General features: G+C 42.7%; 1 protein-coding gene across 1 annotated transcript in view; it reads left to right on the forward strand.

Annotated features, from left to right (window-relative positions):
- Positions 1-3,275: 3,275 nt before the first annotated feature.
- Positions 3,276-15,793, forward strand: part of LOC129696034 (collagen alpha-1(IX) chain-like) — a 159,920-nt gene continuing 147,402 nt past the window's right edge. The window contains exons 1-2 of the mRNA XM_055633443.1: positions 3,276-3,331; positions 13,192-13,287. Coding sequence (XP_055489418.1) covers positions 3,276-3,331; positions 13,192-13,287 — 152 coding nt within the window. The remainder of the gene's footprint in view (positions 3,332-13,191; positions 13,288-15,793) is intronic.

Genomic DNA, 15,793 nt, shown 5'->3' on the forward strand with positions numbered 1-15,793 from the left:
AATAATGGGGGGAGATTTAAATAACCTGTATAAAACAATGAGAGAAACACACAGAGTGAACAGCTGGAATCTATTTCCTTTAGCGGAGAGTTTAACAACCCTGGGAAACCGGGCAAAAATATTTAATTAATCAGTGAAAGGATGAGAAGGGAATTAATGAAATACAAATTCACCTAATGAGTGGTTCCTGAACGGATGGTGAAGAGGAAACCCCTATCTCATGCAGGAAGTACCTCGACAAACACTCGAAAAATGTTAGCCAATAGGATTCTAAAATAATTAAGAGATATTTTGGGAGGCTTGGACAGAACAGGTTGAATGGCTTCCTTTTTCTGTTATATAATTCTATCGATAAGAAAAAGGACAGAAATGCATTTCAGACATTCAGATTCCTTTACAAAATTATAGCTTCAAAAGCTGGAAGCTGTATTCCCTTTCAAAAGTTTCCAGAGGCATTTCAGAGGCAGTGCTGGTTCAGATATCGTCCTTGGGATCCAGTTACTCATTTTGAGGATGCCATTAGGCTATATAATTGGACCAATCACCCATAGAGGAACCCACTGCTGTGGTCCATCATGCTCCCTGCCAGAGAGGTTAGTCTCATAGATCTAAACCAGTTAAGACTGGGGCAATAGGGGATACAAGCTGATACAAGGGATACAAGGGGATATAAGGATAATATAGGACAATGTCACACACGGCCCAGTTAGTGTTTACAATAATGAAAGGCCCTAGCCTTGCTTTATCCCCGTGATATAAATAGCTCTCAAAACTATCCCCTTGTTAAAATTGCAGCATAATTCTTTCATCATATTTTTCTTTCCATTCAAATGGATTTTCAACAGTTTTTTCCCTTTTGCGCACCAGAGTAACGTTTAATTTTTAAGCAAATCATGTATTAATTAGTCTGCCTGCTCATTATCATATTCTCAAATATAATTTCTCAATCTACCTTTCATTTAATTTACAAAATTAATGTAGATTAATAATGCTTTAGTGAATGTTTGGCAGCTCTGAATAACCTGTCCCACCTCATTATACGTTAATGAAGATTTAACACAACTTCCAAATATAAATCCTTCTTCCCCGCGCATCATTTCACTCACTTTCTAATTTTCTTTGGGCACGCATTGAGCAAGTTTATGCACCTGACTATGGAACCAATAATCTGTAGCGATTAGCATTTTCGAATTGCACCCAGGGGAATCATAAAAGATTGTGAAATAATCAATTGGATAAAACAAAACTGCATCATTAACTTTGTTCTAATCCAGAACACTCTGGTCAATAGATAGATCCGTTGAATGTGTATTAAGACAGCACTTCAAGTTGGGAGGTCATGTTGCAGTTGTACAAGTTGTTTGTGAGACCACATTTAGAATACTGTGTTCAGTTCTGGGTATCATGTTATAGAAAAGATATTGTCAAGCTTGAAAGGGTTCAGAGAAGATTAACGGGGATGATGACAGGACTAGAGGGTCTGAGCTATAGGGAGAGGTTGAGTAGGCTGGGTCTCTATTCCATGGAGCGCAGGGGGATGAGGGGTGATCTTATAGAGGTGTATAAGATCATGAGAAGAATAGATCGGGTAGATGCACAGTATTTCTTGCCCAGAGTAAGTGAATCGAGGACCATAGGACATAGGTTTAAGGTGAAAGGGAAAAGATTTAATAGGAATCTGAGGGGTAACTTTTTCACACAAAAGGTGGTGGGTGTATGGAACAAGCTGCCAGAGGAGGTAGTTGAGGCTGGGACTATCCCAACGTTTAAGAAACAGTTAGACAGTTACATGGATAGGACAAGTTTAGAGGGATATGCGAGCAGGTGGGACTAGTGTAGCTGGGACATGTTGGCCAGTGTGGACAAGTTGGGCCGAAGGGCCTGTTTCTTAATTGTACCACTCTATGACTCTAAGTCTTCATGCTGCAAGTTCCCCAGCACCTGTAACAAAGAATGGATCGACTGGGCTTATGTTGGCTGGAATTTAGAAGGATGAGAGGGAGTCTGATAGTAAAATATAACATTCTAAAGGGGTTGGACAGGCTAAATGCAGGAAAAATGTTTCTAATGTTGGGAGAATCCAGAACCAGGGGATCACAGTTCAAGAATAAGGTGTAGGCCATTTTGGGCTAAGATGAGGAAAAACAGTTTCACCCAGAGAGTTACAAATCTGTGGAATTCTCTGCCACAGAAGGCAGTGGAGGCCAATTGACAGTGGATGTTTTCAAGAGAGAGTTAGATATAGCTCTTCGGGCTAACCAAATCAAGGAATATGGGGAGAAAGTAGGAACGGGGTACTGATTTTGGATGATCAGCCATGATCATATTGAATGGCGCTGCAGGCTCGGTGGGCCGAATGGCCTACTCCTGCACCTATTGTCTATGTTTCAATGTTTACAGCTTCCACATCAAACACAAGTTTGTTCTGTGCATCAAACAGCAACTGAATTGCAATATGGATGAGGAATCTGTTTCATAACCGGGCAAATACTTCAAAAAACTGGATGATACTAGTCACAGACAATTATGCTGGGGTACATTAATAATCACTCTATGTGTCGTGACTTTTAAGTCACTGAAATTCTGTGGAGGTTCAGGATGGCTTACCTGCATATACTTGAAATACTGTAATTAGTGAACAAAGGGATTTGAGTTTTCGACTAATTACTAATACATCAGTCCGAGGAAGAGTTCCAGCCTGAAACATCGTCTGTCTGTTGCTTCCACAGATACTGCTTGACTCACTGAGTCCTGCCATCACTTTGTTGCTTGCTTAAGATTCAAACATCTGCAGTGTCTTGTGTCTCTTTGATTGATTTCTACTCAGATGTGGAGAGGACTGAACTCCCCAATTCCTAACACAGCACATAAGTCAGTCCAGCAGTTAAATAGCTTATCATTCAGCTCTATCAATAATCATGCTACCAGGTCATTCTAAAATGTGGACTTCGAGGTATCTTCACCAGCAATTAATTTATTTGCCTGTGTTTGACTTTCCGTTATGAAGTTTCATGTAGTCTGGTATTCATCTTGAGAGACTGGTAAATATTGACGTGCAAAAAGGTGGCACAGTGGTGCAGTGCTAGTGTTTCTGCCTTACACATCACAGACCTGGGTTCAAGCCTGACTATGGGTGCTGTCCGTACAGAGTTTGTACGTTCTCCCTGTGACAGCATGGGTTTTCACCGGGTGTTGCAGATTCCTCCCACACTCCAAATAATTGTACACAGATCAATCCCATCAATGCCTTTACTTCCACAGAAGATTGCGGAGATATGGTACAGTATATCGATGAGTATCTCTTGAATTTCTACAGGCATACTGTAGTGCGGTGAGTACTTAAATCAGGCGCGGGGCTTTATTTCACAGAGGCCCAGAACCGTTGGAGAGAGTGGAGGAGGGTCAGGGCGGTGAGTACTTAAATCGGGCGCGGGGCTTTATTTCACAGAGGCCCGGAACCGTTGGAGAGTGTGGAGGAGGGTCAGGGCAGTGAGTACTTAAATCGGGCGCGGGGCTTTATTTCACAGAGGCCCGGAACTGTTGGAGAGAGTGGAGGAGGGTCAGGGCGGTGAGTACTTAAATCGGGCATGGGGTTTTATTTCACAGAGGCCCGGGACCGTTGGAGAGAGTGGAGGAGGGTCAGGGCTTACCGAAATCCGTAACGTTCCACACTCCATAGGGAGGGTTCTGGTGGAAGCCGCTGATTGGTGGAAGCAGGCTAGAGGAAGCAGCTGATTGGGTGCAACCTCAGGTTAGCATTTCTGCTTTCTGGTTAAAGGTACAGTGCTTTAGTAAAGGTACAGTGAGCCAAGGGTACAGTGGGCTAAAGGTACAGTGGGCTAAAGGTACAGTGGGCTAAAGGTACGGTGCCTTTTGTTTATATAATAAAGGTGCAGTTTAAAGGTCACGAGGGAGCAGCTGTTGTGAGTCAGATACCTGCTGATTTCTCCCAGCAGTTTCTATTGTATTATACTGGTATCAGGTCCAGGGTAAGGCGAGAGAATGACAGTCAGAGCAGTGTACTGTTCTGGATGTCAGATGTGGGAGGTCATGGTGTCGGATGGCCCTCCAGACGTCCACATCTGCACCAGGTGCAGCGAGATGGGGCTCCTAAGGGACCGTATTAGGATCCTGGAGCAGCAGCTCGATGACCTCTGTCTGATCAGGGAGAGTGAGGTCATAGATGGAAGTTATAGGGAGGTGGTCACTCCAAAACCACGGGAGAGAGACATGTGGGTCACACTAAGGAAGGGCAAGGGGCAGAGGCAGGAACGAGTGAGTACTCCAATGTCGGTACACCTTGCAAATAAGTACTCCTGTTTGAGTACGGATGGGGGTGACAGCCTGCCCGGGGATAGCGACAGCGGATGGGCCTCCAGCACAGAGACCAGCCCTGTTGCTCCAAAAGGCAGGGAAAAAAAGAAGAGGGCAATTGTAATTGGGGACTCTATTGTTAGGGGGTCGGATAGGCGTTTCTGTGGACACAGTCGGGAGACCAGGATGGTGGTCTGCCTCCCTGGTGCCAAGGTCTCGGACGTGTCTCAACGCATCCAAGATATCCTAAAATCAGAGGGAGAGGAGCCTGAGGTTGTGGTACATATAGGTACCAATGACATAGGGAAAAAAAGGGAAGAGGTCCTCAAGGGAGGATTTAGGGAGTTGGGAGGAGAGTTAAGGAAAAGGACCAAAAACGTAACAATTTCAGGATTACTGCCTGTACCACGCGACAGTGAGAGTAGGAATGGAGCGAGGTGGAGGATAAATGCGTGGCTGAAAGACTGGTGCAGAGGGCAGGGATTCAAGTTTCTGGATCATTGGGACTTCTTTTGGGGAAGGTGGGACCTGTACAGAAAGGATGGGTTGCACTTGAACCCGAGGGGGACCAATATCCTGGCGGGGAAATTTGCAAAGGCTACTGGGGAGACTTTAAACTAGAAATGGTTGGGGCGAGGGACTCAAATAGAGAAAGCTGGTAGACAGAATAGGAGGCAGGAAGCAGAAAAGGGATGCACTCGGACACAAGAGGAGAAAGAAAAAAAAGGAAATAAACAGAGAAGAAGAGACGGGGGGTTTCTTAAATGTGCATATTTTAATGCTAGGAGCATTGTAAGAAAGGTGGATGAGCTTAGAGCCTGGATTGACACCTGGAAGTATGATGTTGTGGCGATCAGTGAAACATGGTTGCAGGAGGGCTGTGATTGGAAACTAAATATTCCAGGATTTCGTTTCTTCAGGTGTGATAGAATTGGAGGGGCAAGAGGTGGAGGTGTTGCATTGCTAGTCAGGGAAGATATTACAGCAGTGCTTTGGCAGGATACATTGGAGGGCTCGTCTAGGGAGGCTATTTGGGTGGAACTGAGAAGTGGGAAAGGTGTAGCAACACTTATGGGGGTGTATTATAGACCGCCGAGTGGGGAACGAGAATTGGAAGAGCAAATATGTAAGGAGATTGCAGATATTAGTAGTAAGCACAAGGTGGTGATTGTGGGAGATTTCAACTTTCCACACATAGACTGGGAAACACATTCTGTAAATGGGCTGGATGGTTTGGAGTTTGTAAAATGTGTGTAGGATAGTTTTTTGCAGCAATACATAGAGGTACCCACTAGAGGAGGGGCAGTGCTGGACCTTGCCATGATCATATTGAATGGCGGTGCAGGCTCGAAGGGCCGAATGGCCTACTCCTGCACCTAATTTCCATGTTTCTATGTTTCTATGATTCCTGTTAGGAAATGAGACGGGACAGGTGGCGGACGTATGCGTTGGGGAGCACTTCGGGTCCAGTGATCACAATACCATTAGTTTCAATATAATTATGGAGAAGGTCAGAACTGGACCTAGGGTTGAGATTTTTGATTGGAGAAAGGCTAACTTTGATGAGATGCGGAATGATTTAAAAGGAGTGAACTATGACATTTTGTTTTATGGGAAAGATGTAGAAGAGAAATGGAGGACATTTAAAGGGGAAATTTAAAGAGTACAGAATCTTTATGTTCCTGTTCGGTTGAAAGGAAACAGTAAAAATTGGAAAGAGCCCTGGTTTTCAAGGGAAATTGGACATCTTGTTCGGAAAAAGAGGGAGATCTACAATAATTATAGGCAGCATGAGGTAAATGAGGTGCTTGAGGAGTATAAGGAATGTAAAAAGAATCTTAAGAAAGAAATTAGAAAAGCTAAAAGAAGATATGAGGTTGCTTTGGCAAGTAAGGTGAAAGTAAATCCAAAGAGTTTCTACAGCTATATTAATAGCAAAAGGATAACGAGGGATAAAATTGGTCCATTGGAGAGACAGAGTGGGAAGCTATCTGCAGAGCCAAAAGAGATGGGGGAGATATTGAACAATTTATTTTCTTCGGTATTCACCAAGGAGAAGGATATTGAATTATGTGAGGTAAGGGAAACGAGTAGAGTAGCTATGGATACTATGAGTTTCAAAGTAAAAGAAGTACTGACACTTTTGAAAAATATAAAAGTGGATAAGTCTCCAGGTCCTGACAGGATATTCCCTAGGACATTGAGGGAAGTTAGTGCAGAAATAGCTGGGGCTATGACAGAAATATTTCAAATGTCATTAGAAACGGGAATAGTCCCCGAGGATTGGCGTACTGCGCATGTTGTTCCATTGTTTAAAAAGGGTTCTAAGAGTAAACCTAGCAATTATAGACCCGTTAGTTTGACTTCAGTGGTGGGCAAATTAATGGAAAATATACTTAGAGATAATATATATAAGCATCTGGATAAACAGGGTCTGATTAGGAACAGTCAACATGGATTTGTGCCTGGAAAGTCATGTTTGACTAATCTTCTTGAATTTTTTGAAGAGGTTACTAGGGAAATTGACGAGGGTAAAGCAGTAGATGTTGTCTATATGGACTTTAGTAAAGCCTTTGACAAGGTTCCTCATGGAAGGTTGGTTAAGAAGGTTAAACTGTTGGGTATAAATGCCGGAATAGCAAGGTGGATTCAACAGTGGCTGAATGGGAGAAGCCAGAGGGTAATGGTGGATGGCTGTTTGTCGGGTTGGAGGTAGGTGACTAGTGGGGTGCCTCAGGGATCTGTGTTGGGTCCCTTGTGGTTTGTCATGTACATCAATGATCTGGATGAAGGGGTGATAAATTGGATTAGTAAGTTAGCAGATGATACCAAGATAGGGGGTGTTGTGGATAATGAAGAGGATTTCCAAAGTCTACAGAGTGATTTAGGCCATTTGGAAAAATGGGCTGAAAGATAGCAGATGGAGTTTAATGCTGATAAATGTGAGGTGCGACACCTTGGCAGGACAAATCAAAATAGGACGTACATGGTAAATGGTAGGGAATTGAAGAATACAGTTGAACAGAGGGATCTGGGAATAACCGTGCATAGTTCCTTGAAGGTGGAATCTCATATAGATAGGGTGGTAAAGAAAGCTTTTGGTATGCTAGCCTTTATAAATCAGAGCATTGAGTATAGAAGCTGGGATGTAATGTTAAAATTGTACAAGGCATTGATGAGACCAAATCTGGAGTACGGTGTACAATTTTGGTTGTCCAATTATAGGAAGGATGCCAACAAAATAGAGAGAGTACAGAGGAGATTTACTAGAATGTTGCCTGGGGTTCAACAACTAAGTTACAGAGATAGGTTGAATAAGTTAGGTCTTTATTCTCTGGAGCGCAGAAGGTTAAGGGGGGACTTGATTGAGGTCTTTAAAATGATGAGAGGGATAGACAGAGTTGATGTGGACAAGCTTTTCCCTTTGAGAATAGGGAAGATTCAAACAAGAGGACATGACTTCAGAATTGAGGGACAGAAGTTTATGGGTGACATGAGGGGGAACTTCTGTACTCAGAGAGTGGTAGCGGTGTGGAATGAGCTTCCAGTGGAAGTGGTGTTGGCAGGTTCGTTGGTATCATTTAAAAATAAATTGGATAGGCATATGGATGAGAAGGGAATGGAGGGTTATGGTATGAGTGCAGGCAGGTGGGACTAAGGGAAAAAAGTTTTTCGGCACGGACTTGTAGGGCCGAGATGGCCTGTTTCCGTGCTGTAATTGTTATATGGTTATATGGTTATACTGTAGAAAGCATCATGGCCTGGTTCGGCAATTCAAAGCCCCAGGAATGAAGGAGATTACAAAAAGTGGTGAACATTGCCTAGTCCATCATGAGTACAGGATTCCCCACCATCAAAGGGATCTACAAGAGGCACTGCCTCAAAATGGTAACTAGTATCATCAAGGACCCACACCACTTTTCCCACGCTCTCATTTCACACCTGGCGTTAGAAAGAAGGTACAGGAGCCTGAAAACTATAATGTCTAGGTTCAGTTGCAGCTGCTTTCCAACAACCATTAGGCTATTGAATGATACGAACTCCAACTAAACTCCGAACTACAAACTGCATTGATTGCACCAGGAACTTTGGGCTTTCGTTTTTCTTTGCACAAATTAGGTTTTTTAAATTTATTGAACTTTTTTTATGTTTGTTTATTACACTATCTATTGAGTATTGTGTTTACAAACCTGTTGAGCTGCTGCAAGTAGGAATTTAATTGTTCAGTTTATGTCCATATGACAATATAACACTCTTGACTCTTAACTCAGTTTACCAGCCACCAGCCATCCGTGGTGGCTCTCTGTCCAGTGGAACAGATTGAATTAGCGGCAGTCTTAACTAAGTGAGTCAGTGGAAATGAAAACCAAAAAGGTTGATTAAAGTCAACTTTCTTAAAGTTCAAGTCTGTTCAAAATGTGAATGCTTGCCAGCACCAGTCATTTAGACCTGGGCAAAATATAAATCAAAGCTTGACATTTAAGGAAAACACATTTTTTTAAATAAGATCAAAGCTGTACACATTTCACCAAGGACCTATATGCTTACAGCAAATGTATTTATCTTTAAAGATGTGTGGGATTGAGAGCGGTGTGTGCGGTGAACACGCTGCCATGATTGACGATGGAGGTAGATATGGAAACAGCATTTAAGAGGCTTTTCGATAGGCAACTGGATATGCAGGGAATAGAGGGATATGTATCAGATGAAGGCAGATGAGATTTGTTTAAGTCCGCATCATGTTTGGCACGAACATTGCGGGCAAGACTTCAATGGTGGAACATGCGTAGGACGATGACTGACCTTAGTGGAGCGTCACGATGGCTGGGAAGGCGGATGAAGGTTGCAGCAGAAAAGGGTCCGGTCGTCTTTGACTCCATGCCACTGGATTCTCACCCAGATCCGTCAAGGACTGTGGGGTGGCTGTCTGTGCACCAATCTCCCCACGTTAAACAAAGTCACGCACAAGCGTTCTCCATATAGGGAATAGCTCCCTGGAGACACCCATGGTCAGATATGACCAAAGGAGGCCGAAGTATGGGTCAAAGAGCCTGTTACCTGTTTTTTGTTCTATGTAGGTTTTTTACTTTTATTGAATTCTGCAATTAATTGACCATTTACTCCAATTTCAGTGATAAAAATTCTTCTGCAATGTGCATCTTCAAGGATATTACCTGTGTCTGGTAATATGAGTCAGTGAAAATGAAAAACCAAAAAGGTTGATTAAAGTCAACTTTCTTAAAGTTCACGTCTGTTCAAAATGTGAATGCTTGCCAACACCAGTCATTTAGACTCAAAGATGTTACAAAGCTGTACACATTGTCATCAAGGATAAAATGTATTTCTTTAAAGATGTTGGGATTGAGAGCGGTCGGGTGCAGTGAACACTTGACTTGAGGTAGATATGGACACTTAATATTCTTCTCATCTCTAAAGTCCCATTGTTTCCACGAACAGACTGAATGCGTCCTTAGTGTAGCGTCACAATGGATTTGCAGCAGAAAAGGGTGAACCTCGTTCTTGTACATGCCAGGATTCTCATTCAGATCCGTCAAGGACTGTGGGGTGTCCTTTTGTGCAAATCTCCCCACGTTAAACAAAGTATCACAAGCGTTCTCATGTAGGGAATAGCTCCCTAAACATATCATATTAGAAAAAGGTGCAGACCCTCGAGCCTGCACCGCCATGTCTGTTTCCCGTTCTCCTCTCTGTATATCCCTTAGCCACAAGGGCCACATCTAACTCCCTCTTAAATATAGCCAATGACATCTACTCCTTCTGTGGCAGACAAGTTCCAGCCTCAATCATGATCCACCTGAAAATCCCTGTCCTGGAGACTCCATGGTCAGATATGACAAAAAAGACTTCCTTTTGTTCTTTTTCTTTACACTTAAATATTCTTGCAGGTAAGGACCATCTACCATTCTATCAATCTGTATGTCATCTTACAGTGATTTGTGTACAAGGATAATCATGTCCTTTTGAACACCAATGTTTCTCATTCTCTCAATATTAAAAAAAAGACTGAAAATGTCTGTTTTTTTCTCCCATTGTACAGCATCTATCATGTAATCAGCCCAATCTTGATCCACCTGATTCCTCTGTATTTTCTGCAATACTTACAGCCTCAAGATCAAGATATTTTATCTCTAAATTCCTTCATATGGCTTTTGACAGGTGAACAAGAATATAATTCATTTTCTTCCTCTATCTACTTTCATGAACAGCATATACTACCTTCCAATCAACAAGAATTATTACAAAATCTATAGTATTTTGGAAGATATTAAAGGGTCTATCCCACTGCTGGGACTTAATTCGCGAGTTTAGAAGAGTTTTCCCTCGACATACTCGCAGCATGGTCGACATGAGGTCCTACGAGGTCTTTGTACCTCTCCTTCATGCTCGAGTGTAGTTCCCGCGTACTGTCTCAAGGCATCAGCTAGGTTGCGGCATTTTTTTCAACATGCTGAAAAATGCCCACGAGTAAAAAAAGGTTGCCATGGAAAAAATCGATATTTTTTTACTCGTAGGTTTAGTTGAGGTAGGTCATAGTAGGTCGTAATGCTATCGTAGGTAATCGAAGGCAATCAAAGCTAATCAAAGGTAGTCGAAGGTAAAGCTCGTTGAGAAAAAAAAGGTAAGTAAACCGACCGGTAATGTTAAATGCCCGCTAAACTTTATTAAAAGTTGTCTGGCTTCTTAAAAGAGTCTCCACTCCTTCTCCTCCCCTTCTCCCCCCCTTCTCCCCCCACCTTCTCTCCCCCTCCTCCCTCCGCGCTCTCTAAAGGACTTACCGTTACTGTGCCAGCCATCTTTTACCTTCCTCTTCATCGCGGGTGTGACAGCGCTCCGCCACTTTCCCTGGCCCCCGCCTTTGCGATATGTTTGTGTATGTGTGCAGACAGTCAATCTGGCTCGTGGTTTCATCGCTGACGGTCGATCCAGCTTGAGGTTTTTCACGCAAATGCCCTCGAGCTTGAAGGTCGAAGACAGTCACTGAAAAGTCACGTTAATTGGACAGGCCCTTAACCAGGGGATCTACCATTGCCACAATCATCCCATACAAGTATCTGACTTGCGGATCACCAAGTTTGGGGTTTCAGATTTCAGTCTCATTAACTTTTCCAGTAGGTTTGTTTTACCAAATATTTATTACCTCACTTGCACTGGGTCCCTGATTCTTCAGTATTTCTGTAAAGATTTCTTTTCTCTTCTTCCATAAAGGCAAAAATACACCATTAAGGGCCTGTCCCACTTGGCCGTCATTTGCGCCTCATTGCCGCGTCATATGTAAAATAGGTCGATGCGTCGTTACGTGCGACATCGTGCACAAATCACGCATCATTTTGCTGTCTGGTGCGTGTAACAACATTAGAATACCCTGCGGCGCGCAGCGACACATGGTTTACGCATGGTGACGTAATCATGCGTCACCACACGAAACACGTGAGACGTTGGGACACCAGCATGCGTACCCAATGTGTCAGCATGCGTACGTGATACATCACGCAGATGGCGCGCGAGGATATTGTGCAGCACGAAATCCAGGAGCGTCGTGCGATACTGCTCGCAACTCCACTCCCCCACATCTCTCCATGCGCCCATCCCGCGCTACCCACATGCTACTCATGCATCACAATGCGACGACCACATTTTTGGAGGTCGCGTAAATGGCGCGCAAATGACGGCCAAGTGGGACAGGCCCTATAGTTTACTTCCTGTGCTAACTTCTTCCTTTTATACATTCTCTCTGTAAATAAGCAATCCATATTTGCCTTGGTCACTCTTTTCTAGTTTACATAACTGTGGAAAGTCTTGCAGGATATTGTAATGTTTTAATGTTTCTTGCTAGTTAACACATTTTTATTTTCCTTGTCTTAGTCAACCTCCTTCCCCTTTTGCAGAATGCTAAAACTCTACTGAAAAGCTTACTGCTTTTTTTTTCTGGTAACTTTATAAATTCTTTCCATTCATGTAATATTACCTATAATTTATCTTATCTCTTCTAATCCACAGTTGGGCCACTCTTGCTTTTGTAGTCTTTGCAGATCAGAGGAAAGTTTATTTTTTAAGCAAACCATGTACTAATGAGCTTGCCTGCTCACTGTCGCATCCTCAAATATAATACCCAATCTACTTTAATTTCGTTTATAAAACTAATGTAGATTAATAATGATTTAGTAAATGTTCCGCAACTCTGAACAACCTGTCCCAACTCATTATACGTTAATGAAGATTTAATACAACTTCCAAATAAAGTAAATCCTTCTTCCCCGCGCATCATTTCACTCGCTTTCCAGTTTTGTTTCGGTGCACATTGAGCGAGTTTATGCACCAATACTCTGTTGCGATTAGTATTTTGAAAATACACCCAGGGAAATCATAGAAGATTACGAAATAATCAACTAGATAAAACAAAACTGCGTCGTTAACTTTGTTCTAATCCAGTCAACTCCGGTCAATAGATATATGCGTTGCAAGGCGTATTAAGACAACACTTCCAAGTCTTCACGCTGCGAGTTTCCCAGCACCAGTTACAGCTCCCACATCAAACGGAAGTTTGTTCGGTGCATCAAACAGAAACTGATTTGCAAAGTGGACGAGGAATTTGTTTTACAACAACCGCACAAATACACCATAAAAAGCTGCACCAAAATAAAAGTTTTCCTTCGTTTACCTTTGAACACTACTTGGTGGAGTAGAGGAGGGGAAGTTTATGGAGAAAAATTGGAGTCTGCACAGGTCTCCTGGTGAAACTGGCAGCCAATGGTAAGGGGTAGAGTCCCAGTTTTGGCAGGGGGTTGTGGAGTTCGGCTTTTACGGGACCTCGCCCTGCGCCACTCCTTGTACGGCGCAAATGAGTCGTGTCTAAAGACAACCTCACCCTCTCGGTTCCTCGGCTCCCCATTACCTCTCCGTTTCCCAGTTACCTGGTTTCTCTTTGGAATTGGGAATGTTTCGCGGATCAAGGTAGGAAATCAAATGCAATTGTAATAGTTTATTTCATTACCATCACATATAGTATATTTGTGATTTAAAAAAAACCCAGATTATATTGATAAACCAATCTGTAGCCTTAACTTATTTTCTATTGATTTCATGAGCCACTATTATTTTCTGAAAGGTTCTATATACGTATGGCCAAACATTGTGGAGCAACTTCACATGGGAAAATAATCCAGTGTATGTATTTGTGTTTATATGTCTGGTGACACGAAACGTTACCTATCCATTTTCTTCAGAGATGCTGCCTGACCAGCTGAGTTGCTCCAGCGTTTTGTGACTATCTTTGGTATAAACCGGCATCTGCAGTTCATTTTTATTACAGTGTATATTTGTGTTGTGTTCACTGGGAGAGCAATATCAAGATGTGTATGAATATCTAAAGTGACGTGCAGAAAATGATATTTGCAGTGTGTTGAGATCAAAGCCATAGCACATTTTGTTTGAATGGTTAAACACTTTTAATTTACCTCGGAGAGTATTAATTAACTGGAGAGATCTTGGTTGCAGCTAGGCTGTTTCAAAGATTGAGTTGTAAACTTTTGAAACAGCGCAGGCAGGTGTTGCTTCATATGGATGAGGACAACTCTGTTCCAAAAACAAATCGAATGCAGCCATAATCCATTCCCTCCACAAATGCTCTGTGATTTGCAAAGACAGTTATGTTAAAATTAGGTGTAACTAGTGGACGTTTCCGGTTTGAAGTAAGCTTCAGGGCTTTTCCGTTTACCATTTTTATTTTTGAATCCACATTTGTCTCAGTGAGAGGTTGAGTTTCAATGTAATTTCCTGCCTGTGAGGATGAGTATCATTAAATGCATAAGATCCATTTGAACATTGGTAGAAGGTTGTAATAGTCACCTTGAGCAAATGACATGTGCATTGAGTGATATTCGCCATGGTCGTAAGGAACATGTTCAGACTATTCTTGGGAACATAGAATCTGTTGGATAGGGGGGTTGCACGTAAGGTCACTAGGTCATAGGGCTTGACGCATGGAGCCGCTCAATCCATCTGGAGGACATCGTAACTTCCGTTATATGTTATTAATGCAAGAAACGCATACTTTCCTACCTGTTAAAAACCTGTTCCAAAAGTGAAGCGAAATGAAGGCAAAGAGAAGCGAGAACTGAAGGGACAACAGCAGCTAAAGTGCTTGGCAAACATTGGCTGTGCAGATATCAGAATTGAAAATATTGGGAATTATCGCCTTGCTCACTGCATTTCATCAACACTAAGGTATTATTTGTGGTTTTCCTTGATTACTTTTGTATCTAAAAAGTCTCAGAAGTGATAAATCTGGCTGTACATTTTTCTTCAGATGCGTTTTCATTTTGTATGCAAAAACCCACTTGAGAACCAAGGGCGATTTAAAAAAATTTACAGCCAGATTTATCCCTTCTGAAACTTTTTAGATGCCAAAGGAACCAAGAAAAAACACAAATAATGCCTTAGTTGATGAAATGCAGTGAGCAAACGGCACAATGTTCGCTAAGTACTCTGGCTGTTATTGTCCCTTCAGCTCTCGCTTCTATCTACCATCATTTCTCCACACTTTTGGAATTATGAAGTGGGCTAAATGTCCCACACGCTTATCCCGATTTCCATAATTATTTACAGCACAAAAATTGACAATTTTGGTGGGTTTTAATGGGTCCGTTACGCTGGAAACAATGGCAAGTGCTTACCCGCAGTTCATCACGTGTACTCCATTTGGTGTAGCATAGCAACAGTACGGGTCGTGGGTCGTGACCCGACTGCCGTGAAACCTCCCTATAGGAAAGGGCAAAGGTTAATAAAGCTTGAGTCTTTTTGTAGGTGCATGTAGGTACATGGAACCCCACACAGTTATCATTTTAAAGATTTCTATGGATCAACTTAATATAATATTTAAATCGGGCACGGGGCTTTACTCTACAGAGGCCTGGGAGTCGTTGGAGCAAGAGGAGGAGTTTCTGGGTGGTGAGTGTTTAAATCCGGCATGGGGCTTACCGAAATCTGTAACGTTCCACACTTCATAGGAAGGGTTCTGGTGGAAGCCGCTGATTGAAGCAGACTAGAAGAAGCAGCTGATTGGGTGCAACCTCAGGTTAGCATTTCTGCTTTCTGGTTAAAGGTACAGTGCTTTAGTAAAGGTACAGTGAGCGAAGGGTACAGGGCTTTTTTTTTAGTAAAGGTACAGTTTTTTTTTTAGTAAAGGTAAGGAAAGGACAAGAGGAGCAGCTGATTGTGAGTCAGATCCCTGCTGATTTCTTCCAGCAGTTTGTATTGTATTGTACTTGTATTGTATCCAGGGTAAGGCGGGAGAATGAGGGCCAGGGCAGTTTACTGTTCTGGATGTCAGATGTGGGAGGTCATGGAGTCGGATAGCCCTCCAGACGTCCACATCTGCGCCAGGTGCATCGAGATGGGGCTCCTAAGGGACCGTATTAGGATCCTGGAGCAGCAACTTGATGACCTCTGTCTGGTCAGG

The sequence above is a fragment of the Leucoraja erinacea genome, chromosome 4, assembly GCF_028641065.1.
Source record: "Leucoraja erinacea ecotype New England chromosome 4, Leri_hhj_1, whole genome shotgun sequence".
In the NCBI taxonomy this organism is placed as follows: domain Eukaryota; kingdom Metazoa; phylum Chordata; class Chondrichthyes; order Rajiformes; family Rajidae; genus Leucoraja; species Leucoraja erinaceus.